Here is a 22,470-nt window from a genome sequence, read left to right as displayed (position 1 = left end):
TTTTCATTGCCAAGATTTTGCCGTAAAAAAACATGAGATTTATGAAATTTTATCAATTTCCGGCAAGTTTTTGAAAAACAAGAAATTGCTGATAAAAACGTTTGCCACTATGACCATATCACAGCGTAACATGTCGCAGAGCCTCCTTCTGCAACAGGCAAATACGCCGCAGAAGAAAAGATTGCACTATCAACCAAACAGTGTCAACCTATAACTAAAGCTGTTAAGCCAGGTTGTCAGCATAATCAACTCAGATAATAGTTTCCTTCAGATGGAGGAAAATAAGATAGCATCTATTGGGATTTTTTTTTCTCATTTTTATGTCAAACAAATTACTGAGCTCACATCATACATCTGCCAACTCTTGGATGACATATAAATACAAGAAAAACCTCACCAACCTGATCAACGACACTTTCACAGGATTCCCTAGCTTGAGTGATAATCAAATTATTAAGGCCATATTATACATCCGCCATCTCTTAAATGGCACTTGAATACAAGGTAATAAATCAAAGAATCATAACCCTCAAAACCACAAATGACGCTGGTGGGCAGCCATCAATAACCCTTATCAGCATGCTCTTAGTGTTGGAAGTGAGTGGCTGGGTGGGCCGGACGCTCATCGTTTTATACCGTGGAGACAGATTTTGAGCTGGAAAAATTATCCAACAAATTTGGATGGCGAGCTGCCACTTTGAGGCCTAGCTGCTCTCGGTTCTAGTGGATCAGGCCTTGTATCTAAAAGCATCATCCACTCTTCTATCTGCAGATTGACCAAGATTTCTCATTGCAATATAGTAGCAGAATGCTACTACTCACTGCTCATTTCCATCTATCTGTACAGTAGGCTACCCCGTGTTCCCCGCAACCTCAGCTGCTCGTTGCCTCATCATCTCCATCACTGCAGCTCTGCGCCGTGAATCAGATTGCTGCTGCAGCCTCCTCAAGTGCTCTTTCAGATCCCTGCAATTTTAACGCATTTAAATATCCACAAAAAATGGATGATGATGGTAGGAAACAGTATTAGCAGCATGAATACAGTAACTCACTTGCAACGTGGTACATGGCATTCAGACTCCTTGCAAGCTCGAGCATGCAGTTGCAGGAGATGCCACATCTTCTTGCATAGTTGGCAACCTCCAGATGCACGAACTTTGCAGAGCATACCGTGATGAAAGAGACCCTTAACCTTACGACAATTTGGATATAGGCAGTGTGCTGAGCGACACTGAGAAGCATGCACCAAAAGATCAAGCATCTTACGTAGCTGCAGCAATGTCAATGTTGGAAAGCATTAGACCAATTTCAAAAAAAAAAAAAATCTCCAATATGAGGACTGTCCACAACTGAGCAAAAATGGCTAGAACTGCAACCTAGACAAGCTCAAAACATTCTGCTAATTGAAATTGAGCCCAAACATTCCAGTAACAAAAGTAGTTGCAACAACAGAAATTGTCAGATATTTTGTTCTAAAGAAAGAGAATCTACTGAAAAAACATGACAATAATTAACAGATATGACTCATTGAGAAATAAAGTAGAAAAAATTAAAGAGCAGATAAGCTTCATTCGCAACAGTCTAAATGACTCCTAAAGAAAAAAGTAAATACTGGAACCAAGATGCATTAGCAAGGAATTCAGAAGTGAGCAAAGACATGATTAGGAAAGGGCACAATTTAATATCTTATAGCCTAGAATCCCTTTTCGCCCTGTTCACTTTTCAGATGCCCCTTGGCATTCTAAGATCTAAAAGAAAACTATCATTACTTATCATTTATGTACTGTTCTGTAAGTGGAATTTGTCGAATACTAGAAAAGCAAAAAAAATAGCATCATCAACAGAAACCCTGTTCAACACCTGTAGGGGAGATAACCTGAATTCCTGAGTCCTTTTTTGTGCAATTTCCACTCTGATTCTTCAGATTGCCAGGGTAGAAAGGATCTCAACAGTTAGTGCTGCCAATTTACAAACAATGGTATGCTTCATAAAGGTGTCTGTCTCATCAGAGGCAGCTATAGAACTTGGCTGTGCACCCAAAGTGGAAGGTATAAGCAGGCTACTATCTAGTGTTACACATTGCATACACCACCACCTTGGCGATTAGGCATATAAAAATAGGTCATGCATAGACTTCCCCATGGCTCAATAGACTAGCATTGTTTTTCTGGTCCACATCAAGACATAATACCATGACATGAATCAATCTTTATGTACACCATAATCAATCAACAGTAAAAAGGCATGCATGTACGCAATGACCAATACAATAAGCATGGTGAAAAAAAACATGCTGCCTCAAATGCTATCAGGGTGTACAAACAGCTTTTTTTGTTTTCTTTTGCCAGTCAATCCACCATAACCAACTATATGTAAGGTTTACAATAATCATCTTCACAATGCAATCATTAGATCATTGACAGGTTAGACACCAAAAAAATCACGTTGTTCTCTCACCAAAGCAGCCAAGAAAAACCTTGATGAATCACAAAGAGATCAGGCAATTGAAATTGCAATTACTCATATCTTACGGCACATAACAGGTAGCAGAGCAGACTTCCGCATGACATGCCATACCAATCAACATGCTTCACAGTCGGAGAAATACATATACCCCGTCATAAACCCCGAAGGCAAACACATGCTTTGAATAGCTTAACTGCATAGTATAAACTGTAGATGATTTTACATATAAATGTTACCATTAATTCCAATTTTTCAATTAAGGGAGGGTTGAGAAAAAAACAAAATGTTCATTAAGTGAACAAGTATCCTACTAAAACTTCCAGAGAGGTGCAGGATGGAAATGTATGCATTCCATTCAAAGTCTTAAACTCGTATGATACTCTTAGTAAAGGTTTCTACCAGCAAATTATCCTTTCTGGCATCTATCCAGCTCACTATCCTAAAGATAGTCACCCAACAATTATGGAGAAAAGGAGATAGGATTGAATGATATTCATCAAAAAGTAGCTCTAATTTGAATGGGTTTAACAACCAGCAACCTCTATTAACTAAAAAAAATGCATAACTTACAAATCCAGCAGCAAGTATTGTGCTGGCAAAACCTAGGTGTAATACCTGCAAGACTCGCTTTTGCCGAGCTTCTTTATTTTGAGCATCACGATCGGCTGTAGATGGCGGATTTGTGAGTTTATGAGGATGATCAATGACACCATCCTTCTGGTAGCAAGCATTGCAGACATCAAAATCGGGACAGGTCTCACAGCGCCATCCTTGACCTGCCTCAATGTCATGGTGACATATGTTGCAAGTAATCACAAAAGCAGGTGCTGTTGGATTGTGGAGATGATAGAGAACCATCATCGAAGAATGTTTGGCGCTGCGTAGAGTATCATATTGGTAATGGTTCCCCTGACAGAGACTTAAAAAGGCTTGTCGGGTGTCAAAAAATTCACTTTCTAGAATCTCATCTTTATCCTTGGTGTCTACAGGAACATCATTAATTTCAACCTGCACACAAGTACAAATTATTAGATAACCAAGACACCACCTTGAGCAAAATATTGAATAAAACCACTCATGACAAAAAGAGCACAACCAAGGATAAAAACAACACTATATTTATTTAATTAAAATCAAAATTACTACTAGCAACTCACAGGGAAAAGATTGTGCTTTTCTCTACTGTTTATTGGGTGTCTATCCCTCTCCTCGAGTTTTTGCTCTGCCTCATAGCATCTAAAAAAATTGGAAAAAGTCAGAATCTATAAAAAAACTTTAACCTTATCATGTCATCAAATCTAAAGAAAAAAAAGAAAAATAACAATTGAAAAGTAGTAAAGATAATATCAACAGTGAAATTTCATTTTCAACACATTTGTGTTAAAGGATGCTAACCAAAACTCACATCAAAGCAACATACAGATGGATGGTTAAACAGTCCACCGAATTTATTATGAACTAAATACAAAGAGCTATAAGAACAGGATGGGGAAGATCATAGCCAAGATAATTAAAACTAACCATTGAAACTAAATTTTATCGCATTCAGCTGTCAACATGCTTTCGTGCACTTAATATGCACCAATAAAAGAATGTGCATACTAATTTCTGATGGTTTTCAGTTTCAACTGAGAATAGACATGAAAAAACTGCCAAACTATTATTGTTCTACGATAAAGCAGTTTCAGATTGTGCATTTAAAAATTTAACCATATCTCCATGTAATCTTTTAGTTTATTGATTTTCTATCTTACAGAGATCACAACCTCAAATAACAACACATATGATTCATTTCTTGAAAAAGGTACGCCTCTTAATCAAATTTATTAGTTTTCTTGATATATTATGTATTAAATGCTTGCTTCAGGATGCATTTGTTAAATGGTTGCAATAGGAATATGAATTATGAATTTTTATTTATGTATTATTTATTAAATGCTTGCAACTGGATGCATTTGTTAAATGGTTGCAACATGAATATGAATTATGAATTTTTCTTGATGTATTATTTATTAAATGCTTGCAATATGATGCATTTGTTAAATGATTACAATAGGAATATGAATTATGATTTTTCTTGATGTATTATTTATTAAATACTTGCAACAATATGAATTTGTTAAATGGTTTCACTTGCATATATGATTCAGGTCAGAGATTAATAGATCAACGTTAATGCTATCTATTCATGTTTTATTTAGTGAATGATCTAATAGTAAATTAGGAAAAATATAATTACATTTTTGTTTCCCTTTCGATTCTTATTCGCTTCTCACTCGAATCATAGGGCGCTTCCTTCTTCGTTCTCCCTTTGAATCTTGATTCTCTTCCGGTTCGCTTCTCTTCTCGCTTCCGAGACAATTCCCTTTTCGCTTCTAAGTCATCCTGCGCTTCCCGCTTCCTAAAATCTTAGAAGTGCCTCACTTCCCACTTCCGCTTCCTCGACTGACAACTCTAGTTTCACCTGCATATGAAAATGGAGGGTTTCATATGTAAACCCCCACTTTCATGTATAAATTGGGTGAAACAAACAAAGCCTTAATGACTTTACAATTCTTCATATTGCCTCTAACCGCCTGCATCCAAGTTTTCAATGGTCTTCCTCTTAGTAATTCCTTTCACTTGTATAATGTTAACCTTTCTTTCTGGTGCCATGATAGGTCTCCATACATGTCCAACCCATCTTAAACGACATTCTCTTAGCTTATTTGTTATTGGTAGGACTCCCGGGTGCATTATGATATTTTCATTTTAAATCTTTATCCTTTTTTTAACCCAACATCCATCTTAACATATGCATCTTCGCGATATGTACACTATTTTCTTGTATCTTCTTAGTCACCCAACATTCAGCCCCATATAATAGCGTTGGTCTAATGGCAGTCTTATATGAACGCCATTTCAATGATAGAGATACTTTTTTGTCACATAGTATGCCACCGGCATGTCTCCATTGTATCCAGCCAGCACAAATACTACTAGTGATATCTTCTTCAAATCCACCATCCAGCTGTATTACAGATCCTAAATATCAAATCTCATGGCATCTTTGAATGGGAAAAAAACTCAATAATTCATGAAAATATTATAATATTATCCTGATATTTCACCCTACTTTTCCTTCTTCTTGTCATTCATTTTTCCCTGCAACTTTTCCATTTTATGTTTGCAAAAATTACTAAAATTTAGTTTCTTCTTTTTTATTATTTTTTACTTTTATTTTCCAAAAAACACCTAAATCTCCTACAAATGCTCTCAAGTTCTATGAAAAATAAAATAAAAAACATGAGAAATTGCCCCGCTCATATATTTAACGACCAGTATTGAAGACACACACACTGCACTCAGGCGTCCACCACCCCACCACCCAATTTCTCTTCCCCTTCATCTACATGCACCAAATGATTCTTCTCATTGGTGACCATGGGCAATCCTAATGCCGAATGTAATTGTATAACTCATAGCGAGGTAATGAACACAGTAGAGGTCAGTTTAGTTAAGCCTTGAAAACCAAATACTTGGACTCTACATAAGCTAGAAGCAAGGAAAGTACAAAATAGTATTGATAATTGCATTGTCATCCTCAGCATTGTTCGTGATACTGATTGTGAAACTGCTTGTGGAATTGCTCCCTCACATAGAACACCAATGAATACAGTAGAGCACACAAAACCAATTGCATAATGTAATGTCTCGGTTGCTATTCCATGAAACACCTGCAATCTAGAAGCCATGATAAAAAATGGAAAAAAAAAAGACAGCTTACTTATCACAAAGCTGGAAGTTTTTGCATTGCCTGTTGCAAACCCAACGCTTCCCAGAAACCATAAGTTGACAACAATGGCTGCATGCACGCTGCAAGTGAACCATTATGAAATCCTCCTTCATAGGGCAGATGGTTTCCCCAAGCTGTAGAGAGACAAAGGAATAAATGAATAAATAGATAAGCACCAGTAATTAACAGGTATTCACAAAATTTTGGTTAAATAATGATTCAGAAAGCTCACAAAAAGTAGTATATTTCATATGCAACACCTCAAAATTTCAAAGACAAACACAGATAACCATGAATATGGAGTGTTCAACTGCTTAACTAACCTTTTGCATCAAAAGAGCATCCTTAGATGCATTGCTAGAAAGATCAGCTTGAGCAGCAGCTTTCAGTGCCCTTTTTGTTATAGTCTTTTTCGTCTTCCCCTTCTGTTGCTTTCTTCCATCTTCTTCTTGTCTAAACTGATTAATCATATCCTCTGCAGCACCAGGCCAGTAGTCGCCATCAAAATATGGCAACCTAGCTGCTGTAACTTTGGATTTACATTCACCAGTTGACACAAAGAAATGGTCATATAAATTAGTCAGATCTACTACAATATCTTCTCTGGCAGCTTTCCGCAGCATTGAAAGATACCTGATAGGGAGCATCCACCATACAAAGACAAACATGTGAAGTCAGTAAACGTGTATATGAGTGTACATGCAACTGGAGAGAGAGAGAGAGAGAGCACCATTCCCGAAGCTTATCAGACTTGGGAGTCTTCTGTATTTCAGGATGGCAATATAAGATATAATCCTCTCCCTTCAATGGAGGGCAGGCCCATATATAACAGCTAGTAAATCCTCGCTTCTTACAATATTCAAGGTACCCAATCTATTAAAAGATCAAAATAAAAATGTCACAAGTTTTAATCTTACAAAAGGTCAAACAAAAAACAAATGCCTCCAGAACCAGACAAGACCAAGAAATTAAGGAAAACCAAGTCATAATAAGAATATGTGTGCTAGCAAATTTCAAACATACGAAAAGATTCTGAAGGAATCTTACCAGTATTTCATGATATACAAAGGTGCGAAGAGCTTCTCCAGTAACAGCTTTCACCTCAGGTCTGAAGTATTTCACGGAATCCAGGTAAGAAAGATAAACGCGTCGTTGATTAGGGAATTGACATTCTGAACCAAATTCCTGGACGTACATGCCAAAAAGGCAAACTTCGACCCCTTCAATCTTTTGAAACAACAAAACAACCTGATAGGAGCACCAACAAGGTTGTTATCACCATGGATCAATGTACAATGAATAGAAAAATGTAAGCTAAAGATATTAAACTTCTGTAGATATCACACACACGCATACACACACAGAGAGAGAAGGTATGGGACAGGATCTCCAATATGCTTGGTCTTAAAATAAGAAATAAACACACACCTTTGATTTGTATGGGAATTCTGAGGGGTAGTTTTCTTCTTGGAAAATCTCAAGAAACCGCTGCTTCACTTCCAGTTTTTTGTCAACTGATGATACAACCCTGACAACAATAGCTTCAGCTCCAGGTACCTGAAATGAAGAGAAAATCCCATTAGTATGAAAACTCCAAACTACAGGATCAAGTGGCATCATATTTTATGCAAAACAAGTTCTCAGAAATCAATAAGACCATTTATAAATGACCAGAGAATTTTGATTATAATCCCACCTATCACCTTATACACAGAAACCAAACATAGCACCGGTAGAATGTATGAGTGAAGTGAGCCATAACAACAGAAGTATTAGACCAACACAATAGAGACATAGCCATCACTTTTACTATGACAAGTGCTAACACCAATCAAACAACAAACATGGGCATACAAAATCATTTTGAAAGAGAAACATATAGCCAAACTCACAATGGTATTGAAAGCCAACAATTCAATAGAAAGCATTGTGATTACAGCAAACTGAATAAAACATAGCCAAATGTATAAGAGAAAAAAGCACACTTCCAAACTATAATAGCATTGGAAACCAACAAGCCATCAGCAGGATAATGATTATGGCAAACTTGAAAAAAAAAACTAAATCAATTTAGAGATCTTATAAGGCAAATCGTTTTAGCCCTTCAACAAAACAGAAGTGGTTTCAGGCCCTGGTTTCTCAATGACCGAAAATAACAAAAACAATAGTATTGACCAAAAGAGAACATAGCCTTGACTACAAGTGTATTTTATCCATGTATTTGTCAACAACCCAAGTGCACTGTTAGCATAGGTTGTTATAAACACATATCAGAGAGAGAGAGAGAGGCTTTGAAACAACCACCGAATGGGTTAGTTTTCTCCCATGAGGAGGTATCAACTATTTGATGTCAAAAAGAAAACGCTCTGCATTCAAGGCACACAAAATGATAATTTACAATTTTTGCCATAAACTACCTCATCAAAACTCTTCCCCTGTACTCTTGCCCTTTCCTGTCTTTCATGCTTCAGTCTCTTGAAAAGCCGCTGCTCAATATGGTCACTAAGAATGGTCCTTGGCAGATCTTTGGCACCTAGAACAGCACTTTGTGGCAAGGGCTTCCTTTCCCCTCTCTCAATCTCTGTAATATAACAATTAGGGCATGTATACTCAGCTTGCCCTCCATCATTTCTCCTGCCATTGAAAAGAGCACAAATCTGATGCTGCCATGCTTCACATTTGTCACATTGAACCCACTGGGAACAACAAAGAAAACAATCAGAAAAAGGGGAAACAAGGTCAAATTGCACCACAGTAATAGCCCTTTCCCAAAACAAAATCCTTAAAAGAAATAAAATTTACCCATTCTTCAGTTTCTTCATCATTCTTTTTCTTCTCCAACCGTGCCTTTTGGATTACAGTTCCATCAACCTCAATGGTCTCACCTCGGGCCTCATTATAGCACGGTATGCAAAAATAGTGACGCGTATCAGCACTTCCCACAGTATGATACATTGCATTACGCTTGATACGAGCACCACATGATGTGCAATATATAGGAGGTGGTTCAAATGTAAGTTTCTCAACAGCACAAAGCTGACAGGAATTCTCGCTCATTGAATGCTCCAGTGCCTGATTCTTTTCTGCTTTTGCCTTACTCTGTCGATAATTGAAGCAAACAGGAACAAACTTTTAGAATATTATAAAAATAACAAAACATGCGGAAACTTTTTAGAAAACATCACAAGGGAAATACCAATGTTGTTAAAATCGGTTCAGTAGGTGAATCGGTTTCTCAAAAAACCCTCTGAATCGAATTGTTTGTGAATCGGTACTTTTTTACCATAGGATGATATGTGTCATTAAAAAATAAAGAACATTAAAAATTATTTAAAAAATAATCCTTTAAAAAAATACCAGTTGAATCAACCCTGAATCGGCCCCTTTTTGAATCTCCTTTGGACCAATTCAATCTGAATCGAACAATTCAGGTCGATTCTGACAACATTGGGAAATACCATAACACTTCAAAGAAAAGGCAAGTTCCCAAGCAACGACAGTAAGTGTACATCATTTAGCCACATCCTTTTTTTCACTTTTATGCATTGAAATGTATAAAACAAAAATTTTCTCCTCTATATGTGAAAGCAAATTTTTTTATCAGCTCCACATCATTACCAAGGATACAAAAGATAATGTTATATGTGTCAGATCACCTCTTCTCTAGCTATGCCCAAAATAGCAGCAAAATCAACAAATTGAACACATAAGACATATGGAGAAAGATAACTAAATAAAAAGGAGACTGACCTGACCAACCCATTGCCGAAGGCCAACAATATGCTCTCTCACTTGCTCTGGGGTAAAAAGTTCAGTCAAAGACACTCCTTTTATTGTTGGTTTTCCTGATTTAGTCCCTGCTGTATGGTCAGCTGTGGACCCAGAACCATCCGGCTTTATATCCTGCTTCGCTTGATCAAGTTCATTCTGAACTGGCACATGTTCTTGCTTAAAATCAGCTACAGAATCATTTGAAATCTGAGGCTCAACTTCAGACTTTATCATACCAGAATTACCAAAGTCATTTCTATTATTTTCACTGATTTTATCAGGGCTTCCACGGAGGGAGCTCACAGGTGACTCCATCTTTACTTCCACAACATCAGATCTTGAAGGCATAAGCACCTCAAGTTGTTGGTTTCCATATAGCTGTTCCTCTGATTCCTCCAGAGATGAGGAAGCTGCAGGTATTAATCCTCCTCTTGGCAGAACACGTGAAGGGGAAGGATGCTCAAGCTTCACTCGCTTCAGTGATGACTGCATACTGTCTGAAGTTTGAAAGGTAGAACTAAAAGTCTTAGATGTCACTTTGGTAGATTCCACTACAGGAGTCTTCCAAGTGCCATTTGTCAAATTTGCTTCTGCAGAATTCAGAGTGGGTTTTACACAGACTTTCTGCCAAGATATCCACCGACGAACAGGAGCACAAAGAGCGCAGGTTCCAGAATGACAGTTATTAAAATGATTCACCAGCATCTTGGTTGTAAAACAGTAAGTATATTTACAGTGAACATCATGGCATTTGTCCATATGCCTACATAAATTTTGAGCAATTACACAATGTTTATCTGGACATTTTCCCTCTGGAGAAGAACATTTCTTAGCATGTCGTAGAAAAAGGAGCCACCTCTGTTGGTCAACAATCTCTTTCTTACGTGATCGGAGAGCTTTACCTCCAGACCTACATATGGTCCCTGTTGAATCTTGAAGCCCTGCATAACTAGATGAAGAAACAGCTTGTCCATTTATAGATCCCTGTGTAGCAAGATGAGGACGTTGAGCTTCGTCCTGTTGCATTACTCGTTGAAGAAAGTCTTCCTGTATCTGTTGCTCACCAGATGACTGATTTATAACAGGAGGTTTAACTTCCAGTGAAGCGTGCCAATCTTCAGTAACAAGGATTTCTGACTGCCCAACAATAAGACCAGGAAATTCATTTTGCATCTGTGTATCTTGTCTCTGTGGCTGCATCATCTGCTGAAATTGATGTGGAACTTGTGAGAATGAAGAATGCAATTCCTGAGAGCTAGATGATTGGCAAAGCAACTGTGATACTTTAGAGTGATCTTCAGTTGCAGGACTCGGATGGTATTGGTTCTGTAAATCTGAAAACTGATATTGATCAGGCATTGGATGGCGCAGAGCTTCACTACGTGATTCCACTTCATGACCTGGTAGTATTTGTCCGGCTGAAGTTGATGCAGGCTGAGCATTTGTTGGGAACTGGGGTTGCCTTAAGCTCTCATTCTTCAACAACTGCTGGTGCTGCTGATTCTGTTGTTTCTGTTGAAGCTGATGTTGAGCAAATTGCACATGAGACTGATGAGGATGCGAAGAAAATTGTTGCTGCTGGATCCTTTGTAGCTGCTGTTGAGGCTGGAGTAAATGGTTCTGAGTTGACTGGGATGCTGGAGGATTCCTCTTTGTTGAATGATCAATTGATTGAGGCTTTATATTAGATGCCTGCTGAAGTGATTGCAGGTTTGGTTGATGAGACTGCAATACAGAGTTAGCTTTCAAGTTAGACTGCAACCCAAGAGGATTCACATTCTGGTTATTTCCTGCAGATCCGAAGAAGTTTCCAGATCCAGAAATATCAGTGCTACTAATTGTATAACCATCACCTGCCAAAGGAATCACTTCATCAGGAATGCTTCAATAAGGAAAGAAATATGTTGAAATCAAAGTAAGTGTGATATCCACTATCAGATACACAAAGTATTAAAAAGAAGAAGAAAAAAAGCAAAAGCGCTTTTGCACATAAACAGTAACATCTCCTTTGAGTACCCTAAACTACTGAGTCAAATCAATTCAAAGCTATTGATGCAACCCATACAAGTGAGTGTGTGTGTGAAAAGAGAGAGAGACCACTCTGCATTATTTGTTGCTGTCTCTGTTGATCAATGTGCTGAGGTAGAGGTTTCTGAGAGTTCACATAAGCGTGAGAATTTAGATATCCCTCAGAATGTGCAATCCCGTTCATTAATTGCACATTGTTCCCGATAGCTGCCAACTCACCATTCAGAACTCCATTAGGCAAACCATAAGATGAAGGTTTGGGCTGCATGCTAGACCTCATTCCAATGCCCATTTGTCCACTAACGCTATGCATCATACGACTATTTTGACTGCCAACATATTGCCCAGGTTGTTGCTGTTGTGATGCCATAAGAGATTCAACACTTGAAAACCCCCCTACACCAGATGTATTCATGGACAATGAACGTGAATCACTCAATCCAGGTGTAGGGATCATCTGACTTGAATGCCTCGGTGTACCAAATGATGACAATATGTTGTTCCCAGAACCAACTGAAATATTGGGAAGTGATTGCTGATATCTATTAGGCAATAGTCCTGAGGAAGCAGATTGTACCATAATGATATTAAAAAGATATAAAATGAGGGTGCATAAGGAGACATTCGAACAGAAATTTACCATCAGATGAGTTGAAGGAATTGCGCCGAACTCCACCAAGAGACCCATTGGCAGTTGGCAACAAACTACTCATGCCCACAGTGTTTGCAGCCAAAGCACTAGAACCAGTACTAGCAACCATAGAGTTATCAATAGATGAGACCGCAGAATTTGCACTGCCAATCTGTGGCATACCCGGGGTTGGCATCATGGTCCTAATAGATGAAGATGAAGAATTCAAGTGACCTAACTGTTGATTATGGCGGCCAGATGAGTTACGGCTGAAAAGATTTGCCAGCCTAGGTTGCAATGTGCTGGTGTCCATGTACTCCTCCTAATCAGAAGCAAATCTGAGATCAAAAATATGGTTTATGCAAAAAAAGGGATGCTTACTTATCAAAGCACTGGAAAATTAAAGAAATATCTAATATTTTTTTGTGATCCACCAGTGCAGCAAATATAACCAACTAAAAGCAGCTGGCATGGCATGCAAAAGATTTTATAATGCAGGCTTAGGAACCTTAGAAGAAGCATTCTTGAATAGTACTAACTCCAGTTGCCCTGCAACATCGGATAACTTGTGCCCTAATTCGTTAGCCTGAGGTTGCCGCCGAAAAAAATTCACACTGCAACAAATATGGAATAGGTATGAAATATTACTTGCAAAAAGTGAAACTAAAGCATAGATAGCTTAGAAATGAAAACTAATAATAAGGTTACGCTGTAACAAGAAGGAAAGAAATTCAAAACATAAGGTCCTAAATAGTCTGGTAATCCTTTTTTTTTAGTACACTAAGCATTGAGAAACACGATTTCCAAAGCAGTGTTTTATTTCAATATAACACAGCAAGAGACAACCAGCCATCAATATGCTAGCCACAGCAAGTAGAAACTATGAGTATGAAGCTGGTGAACATCTTTCTGATCACAGCTGAAAATCATTGATGACTTACATTTCTTCAGCTACACGAAGCCGGATAGAATTAATATCAGGATCCATTCGCCATGAAGTCTGAAGATTTCCCAAATTTTGCATCTGAGAAGGAATAGAGTTAACATTTTGCTGAGGTAAAGCAGGCAACTGTGGACCTGCTTGACTTGATAACTGGCCAGAAATCTGTCCTGACATATGTGCCTGCATGTGCATCTTTGCCAACAGAAAACTACATCAAGTATACCAACACTTGAAATTTTGGTCTTCCACCATCTCTATCACTAGTGTCTACCAAAGTTTGTAATACCACCATGATATTACACGTGCTCCAAATAAACAGTAACACTGAAACCAAACCACTAAAACAAAAACTCTCATTTTCAATTAACGCCAGCAGTAGACAGCCTTTTTAGTCACTGAAACCAGGTCCCAAATAGAAGCCCAGATTCTGAAATTGTAGAGCACAAAATGAGAACCAATCAACCTCCTCTTTGAAATTCAATCAAAACATGAATAACAATGTACAGTGAACAGATACATAAATGCTACATCAGCTCAAAAAAGAAAAAGATGTGAAAAGAAAAAAGGTCAAGTTAAAAACATGAAAGAGAGGGCCAGACAGAGGATAACGTGGAGAAAAGCATGACCACATCCATCCTTGTCAACCAGGTGACATGAACAAATCTGGAGCTAGATTCTAGACAAGCCATAGTGTTGCAAGTTGTGTAGTTCCACCATCTTTTCATGTGCAGATTCCTTTTTCTTCGTTTCATAGCAGCAAAACTAAATTACACCAATTCTCGCAGGGACATATTTTTATTCTGTGCTTTTTAACCATATTCCTTCTTCAGCTTATAATACATAAATCAAGGAAAGAATATAAAACAATTTAAATAAAAGGAAATTTTGAACAAATAGAAAGCACTAACAGACTAATGATTGTGTTAAACTGAAATTTAACCAAAGCACTAACAATTCACAATATTACCACAATATAACCAACTGAAATTTCATGAATCAGAATCAGAAAACAAAGGTACAAAGAGAAACAAGAAAGAACAAAGTACTTATGAAGATAATGATAAAAAAGAGAAAGCCTTGTTATGGACCTAACTGGATAGTAGTTGATCTATTTAACTCAATATTACAAAGTAATCTTTCCTAAGTACCATGATAATATTGGAGTTGATATCATCTCTTGAATACATTGATGGCATGTCACTTAGTTCGTATAGGGTTTTGTCATGCATAATTTCCACCTAATGATCCCATGTCTTACTTTTCTTTACTTTTTTTTTGCTTCTATTGAGGTGTGAACATTTATAACAGACATGGATTTCCAAGACAACCATCACATCCAAAGAGTGTTTATTAATTTACTGTTTAAAATGTCTTTGGCATCCTCAGGCCCATCATTCACAATGTAGCTGCACGCCCATGTGTTATTGAGAATAAAGAGTAAACTAGAATATCGAAAAGATAAGAAGACAGGGTGGCTGCCTACCTAGATACACTGGAATGTTTAGATCATGATAGGATGAACAGAAGCAAAAACTCTGAACATATTTCAACACAAGATGATAATTGAAAAAATTCACACATTACAAAGGTGTATATCATAAAATACATATACATGGATAATGCCCAGATAATAATCTGTCAAATATACTAAGAAATACAACAGTCATTATAGAAGTTATGGTGTATGTCTGAGATAAATGAGCATAAAATGAAGAGAGCGAACATAACAGATAGTGAATATCCAGTAGATTTGAGAGGGATCACATTGTTGAAGTAGTGATATAACAACAGAAGCAGTGTTTGAATTGAAACAACTAACAAGCCAGTCTGCTGGTGAATATAAATATGATATGACCCAAAAAGGCACATGACTTACAAAATCCCCACCCCCAAAAAGGCACATGACTTACAAAATCCCCACCCCCACCCCCCCACACCCCCAAAAAAAAAAGGTGTTGGTAGTAAAAAATTTACAAGAGCAAATGTTATATAAAATAAATATAAGAAAAATCAAGGATTAACAAATAAAACCAACAGCCATCAAAAAAGAAATGGCCAATGCGTAAAACATAGGTTGACAAGCCAATGTCCACTTCCCATAAGTACCTTGCAAACATTATCAAATAAGAATACTACAAATATGTCATTCATCCATGTGAAGAGCGTGGCAATTTTTTGAACCGATGGCTGAGTAATTGACTAAGTGATGCAGGAGCGAACCAGCGTGCAGTCCGGATCTAAGAGATCTGTTTGGATCTAGTTCTAGTTTAGGTTCTTATTTGGGTTCTATTTGAATCTTTTAATCCATCTTGGAGACTAAATAGACCTAGGGTTTCTCATGTTTCCCTGTGAGTACTCATTATAGGGGTTTCTCAATTAGGGTTGATTGGATTGAATTATTGTTATTTTTTTGAATTTTATGCATTAATTAATTCTTGTTTTCCATTAATTCTATTTCGATAGCGTAGAAGTATAAGGTAGATTTTTTTGAGAATCGGGCAATCGATTTGCATCAGTTGGTATGAAAGCAAGATTTTGCCTTGATTTAATTGAAGGATGATCCTGCAGATTTGTCAAGTGAAACCTGGAGAGTGGCATCCATCGATCACATGGTTGTAAAATCTCTTTCTCATCAAACCAATGTTTGGTACAGGATCTCCAGTTCAGGATGCAGATTGGAGAAGGCCATAGAGAAGGAAACCTCTACTACATGGATCGATTGATTCTTCCAAAAAAAAAATCTTGTTATAATGTACAGATTTGGATATTGTTTTGTGGCATCAAAGGCTAGATCATCCTAGCATATCTAAATTATCCAATGTACCTCATTTACGAAAATTTTGTAATGAAAATTTTGATTGTTCTGATTGTATTCTTGAAAAACATGAAAGTCATTAATGCTCTTTCAAAAAAGGACTTTTTTGCTTCTAAACCACTTGAGTTAATTCACTCATATGTACGGGGTCTGACACCTGTTATATCTAAAGGTGGTTTTGTTTTTTATGTGATTTTTGTTGATGATTATTCACGTTATACATGGATTCAGCATTTCCCTACGACTGTGTACATGAGCATTGTTATGTGCATTATTAAATATTTGCAAACTTATGTTTCAAGAGAGCTATTGTTATCATCTTCCTCTCCACTTAAATTAATGGATTATATTGATTCTGATTGTGGGGATCCCAATGATAGACACTCAACCACTGGTTTTTTTGTGTTTATAGGTGACTCATTGGTGTCCTAAAAACGTAAGAAGCAACAAAAAGTATTTGTCGTCGACTGAAGCTGAGTATCGTTCCATGACCACCACGACCTCTGAAATCGAATGGTTGAGGAGATTATTAGAATACATAGGGGTGTATATGAAGTCACCCTCAAGACTATGTTGTGATAATAAAAGCGCTATCTACATTACTGAAAACCATACATTCCATGAATGGACCAAGCATATTGAGATGGATTGTCATTATGTTCGTAAAGAGTATCTCAAGAAAACTATTATCTTGCCCTACGTAGCATCAGATTTCAGTTAGCCAACTTCTTCACCAAGGCACCTCCTTCTCCTCAGTTTTATTTCCTACTTAACAAACTTTTAGTGATTATATCATAAGTTAGATGGAGAGCATTAAATTGTATATATTATGATTTATACATATAAATATGTATATATATATATATATTGTCATTGTAATAGGTTATACCCATTAGGGTTATTTGGGTCTTTCAGTCCATGTAATAGATTATGTACACTAGGGGCACTTTAGTCCTTTGTATGTTCTTATTTTATTTTCTTTATTTCTATCTTTTATTTTTATTATAAGGGCTTAATAGTCATTGACCATTATAGCTGTTGGGAGCTCCCAACAACTATATTTATAGTCGTTGGGAGCATCCCAACAGCTATAAGTGGTCTCCTTTGTCTATATAAAGAGTGTCTCTCCCTTTTATGTATGCTTGTTCTCAAGCACATTTGAATACATAAAATCTTATATTTTTATGTTGTGTTCCAAGCCCATAAGAGGCTATTGTGCTCGTGATTTGTACTGACCCATAAATGATCTTTGTTTGTGCTCTCTTTGTATGACTGTATGCTCATAAGAGGCACCCTATTGTGATTTTTCATTCAATTACAAACTTTATCCCGTTGAAACCATTTAGGGTGGTTAGATTGTTCACTGTTTAGGAGCCTCTCTCTCTCAACATACATATATATATATATATATATATATATATATATATATATATATATATATATATATATATATATATATATCAGTCACCTTATCATTAAAGGTAATTTCTCGACAAGGGTATTATTTCTCGGAGAGATTTTCAAAAGTTGATAAATCTCGGGAAAATCTTGGGAGTTTAAAAAATTGAAAAAATATAAATAACAACAAAAAATCTAAGAAAATAATAAGTTTTGTAGTATTTTTCTATCAAAAATATAAATAAACATGTTTTAAAGGTTTTAAAAAAAAGAAACAAAAAAATAGGAAATGCAAATTTTAAAAAAACTCAGAAATATCACAATATTTTCTGTGTCGATATTTTGAAAATATTGTAATATATTCCCGATATTATCGGCAAGCTTGAAATTGCAGATAACATCGCAATATATTCAAAATATACATGATAGTGATATATATATATATGTGAGTAAATGTTTGCTACAAACAATTGTACCTACAATTGACCTAGCAAAGCCCACCTCTTTTTGTTACATCTAACACTGCAGATGCGATCTACAAGTTCTTTTTAGTAGCAATGGGATTTTGGATCGCCAAAACCCGATCTGTGTACAGGTTCTTCCAGCGCTGCAAGAATAAATGGTTGTAAATGCACCAATTTTTCCCAATTCAAACAACACTGTTTTGTTGAAAAAACATGAACCAAGGGTCAAATTTAACTATGTTGAACGCATCCACGAGATTATATTGAGCCAAAACAACTTGCATCATGACATTCTTACTAAATTGTAGGTACAATCAACTGTAGAATATATATATATATATATAGAGAGAGAGAGAGAGAGTAATGTGTAGCTTCTAGACCATTTATCTCCCATATATACTTGTGTGTGTTTTTTGCTTAATCTAAACCTGTAAATGTGATTACCATTGTTTATTCACTAAAAACCATGCTCTGGATTGAATCAATTTAACAAGAATCCTTGAATTTTAATCCATCAAGTTTTTTGTGCAATATGAACAGCTGGTTTTTTTGTTGAGCTAAAAATACATCCCATCATGAAAAATGTTTAAACTAATATATAATTCTTTAGCATGGTTTGTTTGCTAAGGATCAAATCTTGGATCATGCAATTTTAATTTAAAATTATGATTTTTTGAGTTGTAAAATTTGATTGCATTGTGGGCCGTTGATTTTTTATGCCCTTAAAAAAACTGCTTATATGACACAATCACATGATTCAAAACTCATTTTCAACTAAAAAAACTTCTAGATCATATCCATAAGGTTAGATTTACAAAAAACAACAAAAAAAATATGAAAAGAAGGTGATTTATATCAATAATTTTGTGCCTTCAATAGCACAAAATATTAACCCATATATATATATATATAAAAGTGGTAGCTACCTACCACCAGCCTACCAAAAGGGAACTATGTCTTCAGGTTCTTTTTTCGCAAATCTGGCCATGCAGATATGTTCGGCATGGTCGATTTGCTATGAAATGATACTTGGATCATGTTTTTTCGATAAAAAACATTATTTTTAAGCCTTGAATATTTATGTAAATCTTAAAGTGTTGTTTTTTAAGCCTTATAAAAACCTACCTGCGAATTGGAATTGAATGATCTAAGAGTCCATTCCTATAAAATCAAGCATGTAGAATAAATCTGTATGGTAAGATTTAAGGAAAACATGAAAAAAAAACCTTCAAAAGCCTGGTAGGCTAGAAAGTATATATATATATATATATATATATATATATATATATATATATATATATATATATATATATATATATATATATATATATATATATATATATATATATATATATATATATATATATGTGTGTGTGTGTGTGTGTGTGTGTGTGGTGCTTCTATGGTAATACTGTACCACCAAAACTTAAGGTGGTAGGTTTCCAGTGTTTTTTTGAAATTCTGACCATACAGATGTGATCTTGATGCTTGTTTTTATAGGAATCACTTTGTGTAGCATTTGATTCCGAAGCATGGATAGGTTTTTATAAGGTTTAAAAAATCAGCCTACAATTTTCATCAAATTTTGAGGCTCCAAATACCATTTTTTCCATCCAAAATGCATGATCCAAGTGTCGATTTCTAGTAAACCAAACGTGCTGAACACATATGTGGGGTCAGAATTTTGTAAAAAAACACAGGAAATCTAATAACATGTTTCATTTAGCTGCCCATTTTTTAGGTTTAAGTTTCCATTTCCACACACACACACACACACACACACACACACACACACACATATATATATATATATATATATATATATTCCTGAAACTTTACTAGATATCATCCATTAAATAAGGCAACAAAATAACAGAAGACAGGCGGGTCTAAGCCAAATTGTTACCAACCAACTCGTGCGCATCATTCCATTAAGTCTTACTGGACAATGACTGTCTAAATTTTCATGTCGGGTGCAGATCCTCTTTCGGGTTGGGCGAGGGGCAATATGGGCCCCATCATTAAATCCACCACCTAGCTTACTGAAAATGGTAATTCCCTTCAATACTGTGAAAACCCATCGCCAGAGTAACCTATATCCAATTCTGAAAAATTTATACTCGTCGGGGCGTAGATATCCGAGAGACACCTTCAACTTCATGGTGATTTTCATCCATACAGCTCGATAACCCACCAAGCACCCGAATTCCATTAGCTCACGATACAATCACGCTAACAAATACAAGAAAGGCCCAACCATTAAAAGATCAACTTTGACGGCCACGTAAACTCGAACAAAACGATGCAAGAAATGCACAGCATTAGGTTTCACAGGCACAGCCCTCGAATGCCACACTTACCAATATGGTTACAAGAACAAGAGTCCGTGATACAACCAAGCCCGGTGATCGCCGAAATCGATTTAAACGTTTCTGAATTCTTCTTATAATCGATAAGAGAAAACCGTCCAAACCCCAAATTCAAACGAACCAAACGCCCAGGATCCTATTCCCAACTCTAGATGCCCCAATTCTGCAACGAATCGAAAACCCCAGAACCCGAAGAGACGAAAAACACGAAAAGAAAACAGAAATCCCTAAAAATTACCAAAATTGAATACATCGCCGGGATCGTCACGACCGAAGGGACCGAGAACGCGAACGAATTACGGGAGAAACGACGGGAATCGAAGAGCGTACCTCCGGGAACGGGCGATCCGAAAGGGGGGGAACTGCGGCTCTTCAGCCGAGAAACCAACGGTCGAGATTGAACGGGAGAGGGCGATGGACGCGCGTCGGAAATCTAGGGCTCCGGTTAATCGCTCTTCGCTCTCTTCGTCCTCCCCCTTCCTTCTTTCTGTCCCCTCCGTTAGGAATTCGGATCCGACATTACGCCCAAATTAACGGGGGATTTGAGTTCCACCTCATATTGGGCGGGTATAATGACGGAACAGCTCCACAAGATCCAGCCCGTTATCCATTCCAAACAGGGTATCAAGGGTCGAGTTTGATTCGGACCCGACCCGTACCAAACCCTACAGGTGTAGGGTTTGGTACGGCTCGAGTCTGGATCCGATTAGTATATAGACAGGTATGGTTTGTGAAATTTCATCCTAAATTCGAGTCTTGGAGTTCTAATTCAGATCCATGATTTTTCATTGTAAAAGAGCTAAAAAAAAATTTATTTATCGGTAGGGCTGGTAAACAAGCTGAACGAACCGAATAGGGCATGTTCGGGCTATGCTCGTTTACCAATGATTGAGCTTGGGGATAGGCTCGTTTTCGTGTTTAGCCGTGCCTGAGATGAGTCACCTTGTGTATAGTCGTTTGATATTATTTATACTTGAAATATATATATATTTATATATTACACTTAAAATATATATATTTTTTATATATTACACTTAATAGTTATTATTTTATGTATGTATTTTTATTCATCCTTTTTTCATATATTTTATTCCTTCTCTTTTTAATATATTATTATACTTAAAATGCATATTATACATAAAATATATTTACATTTTATATAGATGAGCTCACTCGAGCTGAGCCAAACACCTTACGATCAGGCTTGACAAGTTTAAGCTAAACAACATGCTCATGGCTCAGTTCATGGGCTATACAAACCGATCATGAACGAGTTCGTGATGAGCTGAATGGAGTTGAGTCACGAGTTGCTCGATTCATTTACCAGCTATATTTATCGGATATGAACCAGGTTTGGTTTATGTAATCCTTATAGGACTTAGGTTTAGTTTTTATTATTGTTTCAACACGCCATGATGATACATTTGTCTATTGATGTAAATATCTCTTTAATCCTTCGTAGTGTACAAAAATGACCTTTGATCTAACATCTTCCATGAACAATAATTGTTACGGGTCTCTTTCCTCCCTCCCTTCTTACTCTCTTGGTGTAATCTTGCAACTTTTGAATATGAGTTACTTTTTCTCTCTCTTTGTTGCTCTTTTAGATTGTGCGCGCTCTGTTGTGATTGTGAACCCTCGTGCGGGGTGTTTATGTTGCTTCCTTGACTCGGAAGACTGACCTGATTTGAATCATCAGGTGTCGTGCAGTGCTTCCAAATAAGCCTCTGACAACGGGTACCAGAGCCTACTCGAGAATTGAGAGAAGGAAAGAGGGGCATTTGCTGAAACACTCATGAGTTAAGTTTGA

At 36.7% G+C, this 22,470-nt stretch overlaps 1 protein-coding gene across 2 annotated transcripts; it reads right to left on the bottom strand.

Moving 5' to 3' along the window:
* Window positions 1-272: 272 nt before the first annotated feature.
* Window positions 273-21,149, bottom strand: LOC149817293 (histone acetyltransferase HAC1-like). 2 transcript variants are annotated; one of them, XM_089988090.1, is made up of 17 exons: window positions 20,991-21,149; window positions 13,613-14,041; window positions 13,180-13,285; window positions 12,681-12,993; window positions 12,110-12,598; window positions 9,992-11,865; window positions 9,044-9,340; window positions 8,659-8,937; window positions 7,670-7,798; window positions 7,289-7,489; window positions 6,972-7,114; window positions 6,565-6,874; window positions 6,233-6,375; window positions 3,624-3,702; window positions 3,082-3,474; window positions 1,053-1,270; window positions 273-966 (listed from the first exon to the last, which is right to left on the bottom strand). In XM_089988090.1, exons 2-17 carry the CDS (start codon window positions 13,804-13,806, stop codon window positions 852-854), a joined length of 5,283 nt encoding a protein of 1,760 aa, XP_089844216.1. In that variant the 5' UTR covers window positions 13,807-14,041; window positions 20,991-21,149; the 3' UTR covers window positions 273-851. The 2 variants fall into 2 exon arrangements, with proteins under 2 accessions (XP_089844216.1, XP_089844217.1); XM_089988091.1 differs by having other exon boundaries at window positions 12,110-12,553.
* Between the last annotated feature and the right edge of the window lie 1,321 nt (window positions 21,150-22,470).

The sequence above is a fragment of the Nuphar pumila genome, chromosome 14 (assembly GCF_984573655.1).
Source record: "Nuphar pumila chromosome 14, dmNupPumi1.hap1.1, whole genome shotgun sequence".
Classification (NCBI taxonomy): Eukaryota; Viridiplantae; Streptophyta; class Magnoliopsida; order Nymphaeales; family Nymphaeaceae; genus Nuphar; species Nuphar pumila.
Note: the sequence above shows the minus strand (reverse complement) of the source record. Positions and strands in the feature narration are given on the sequence as shown.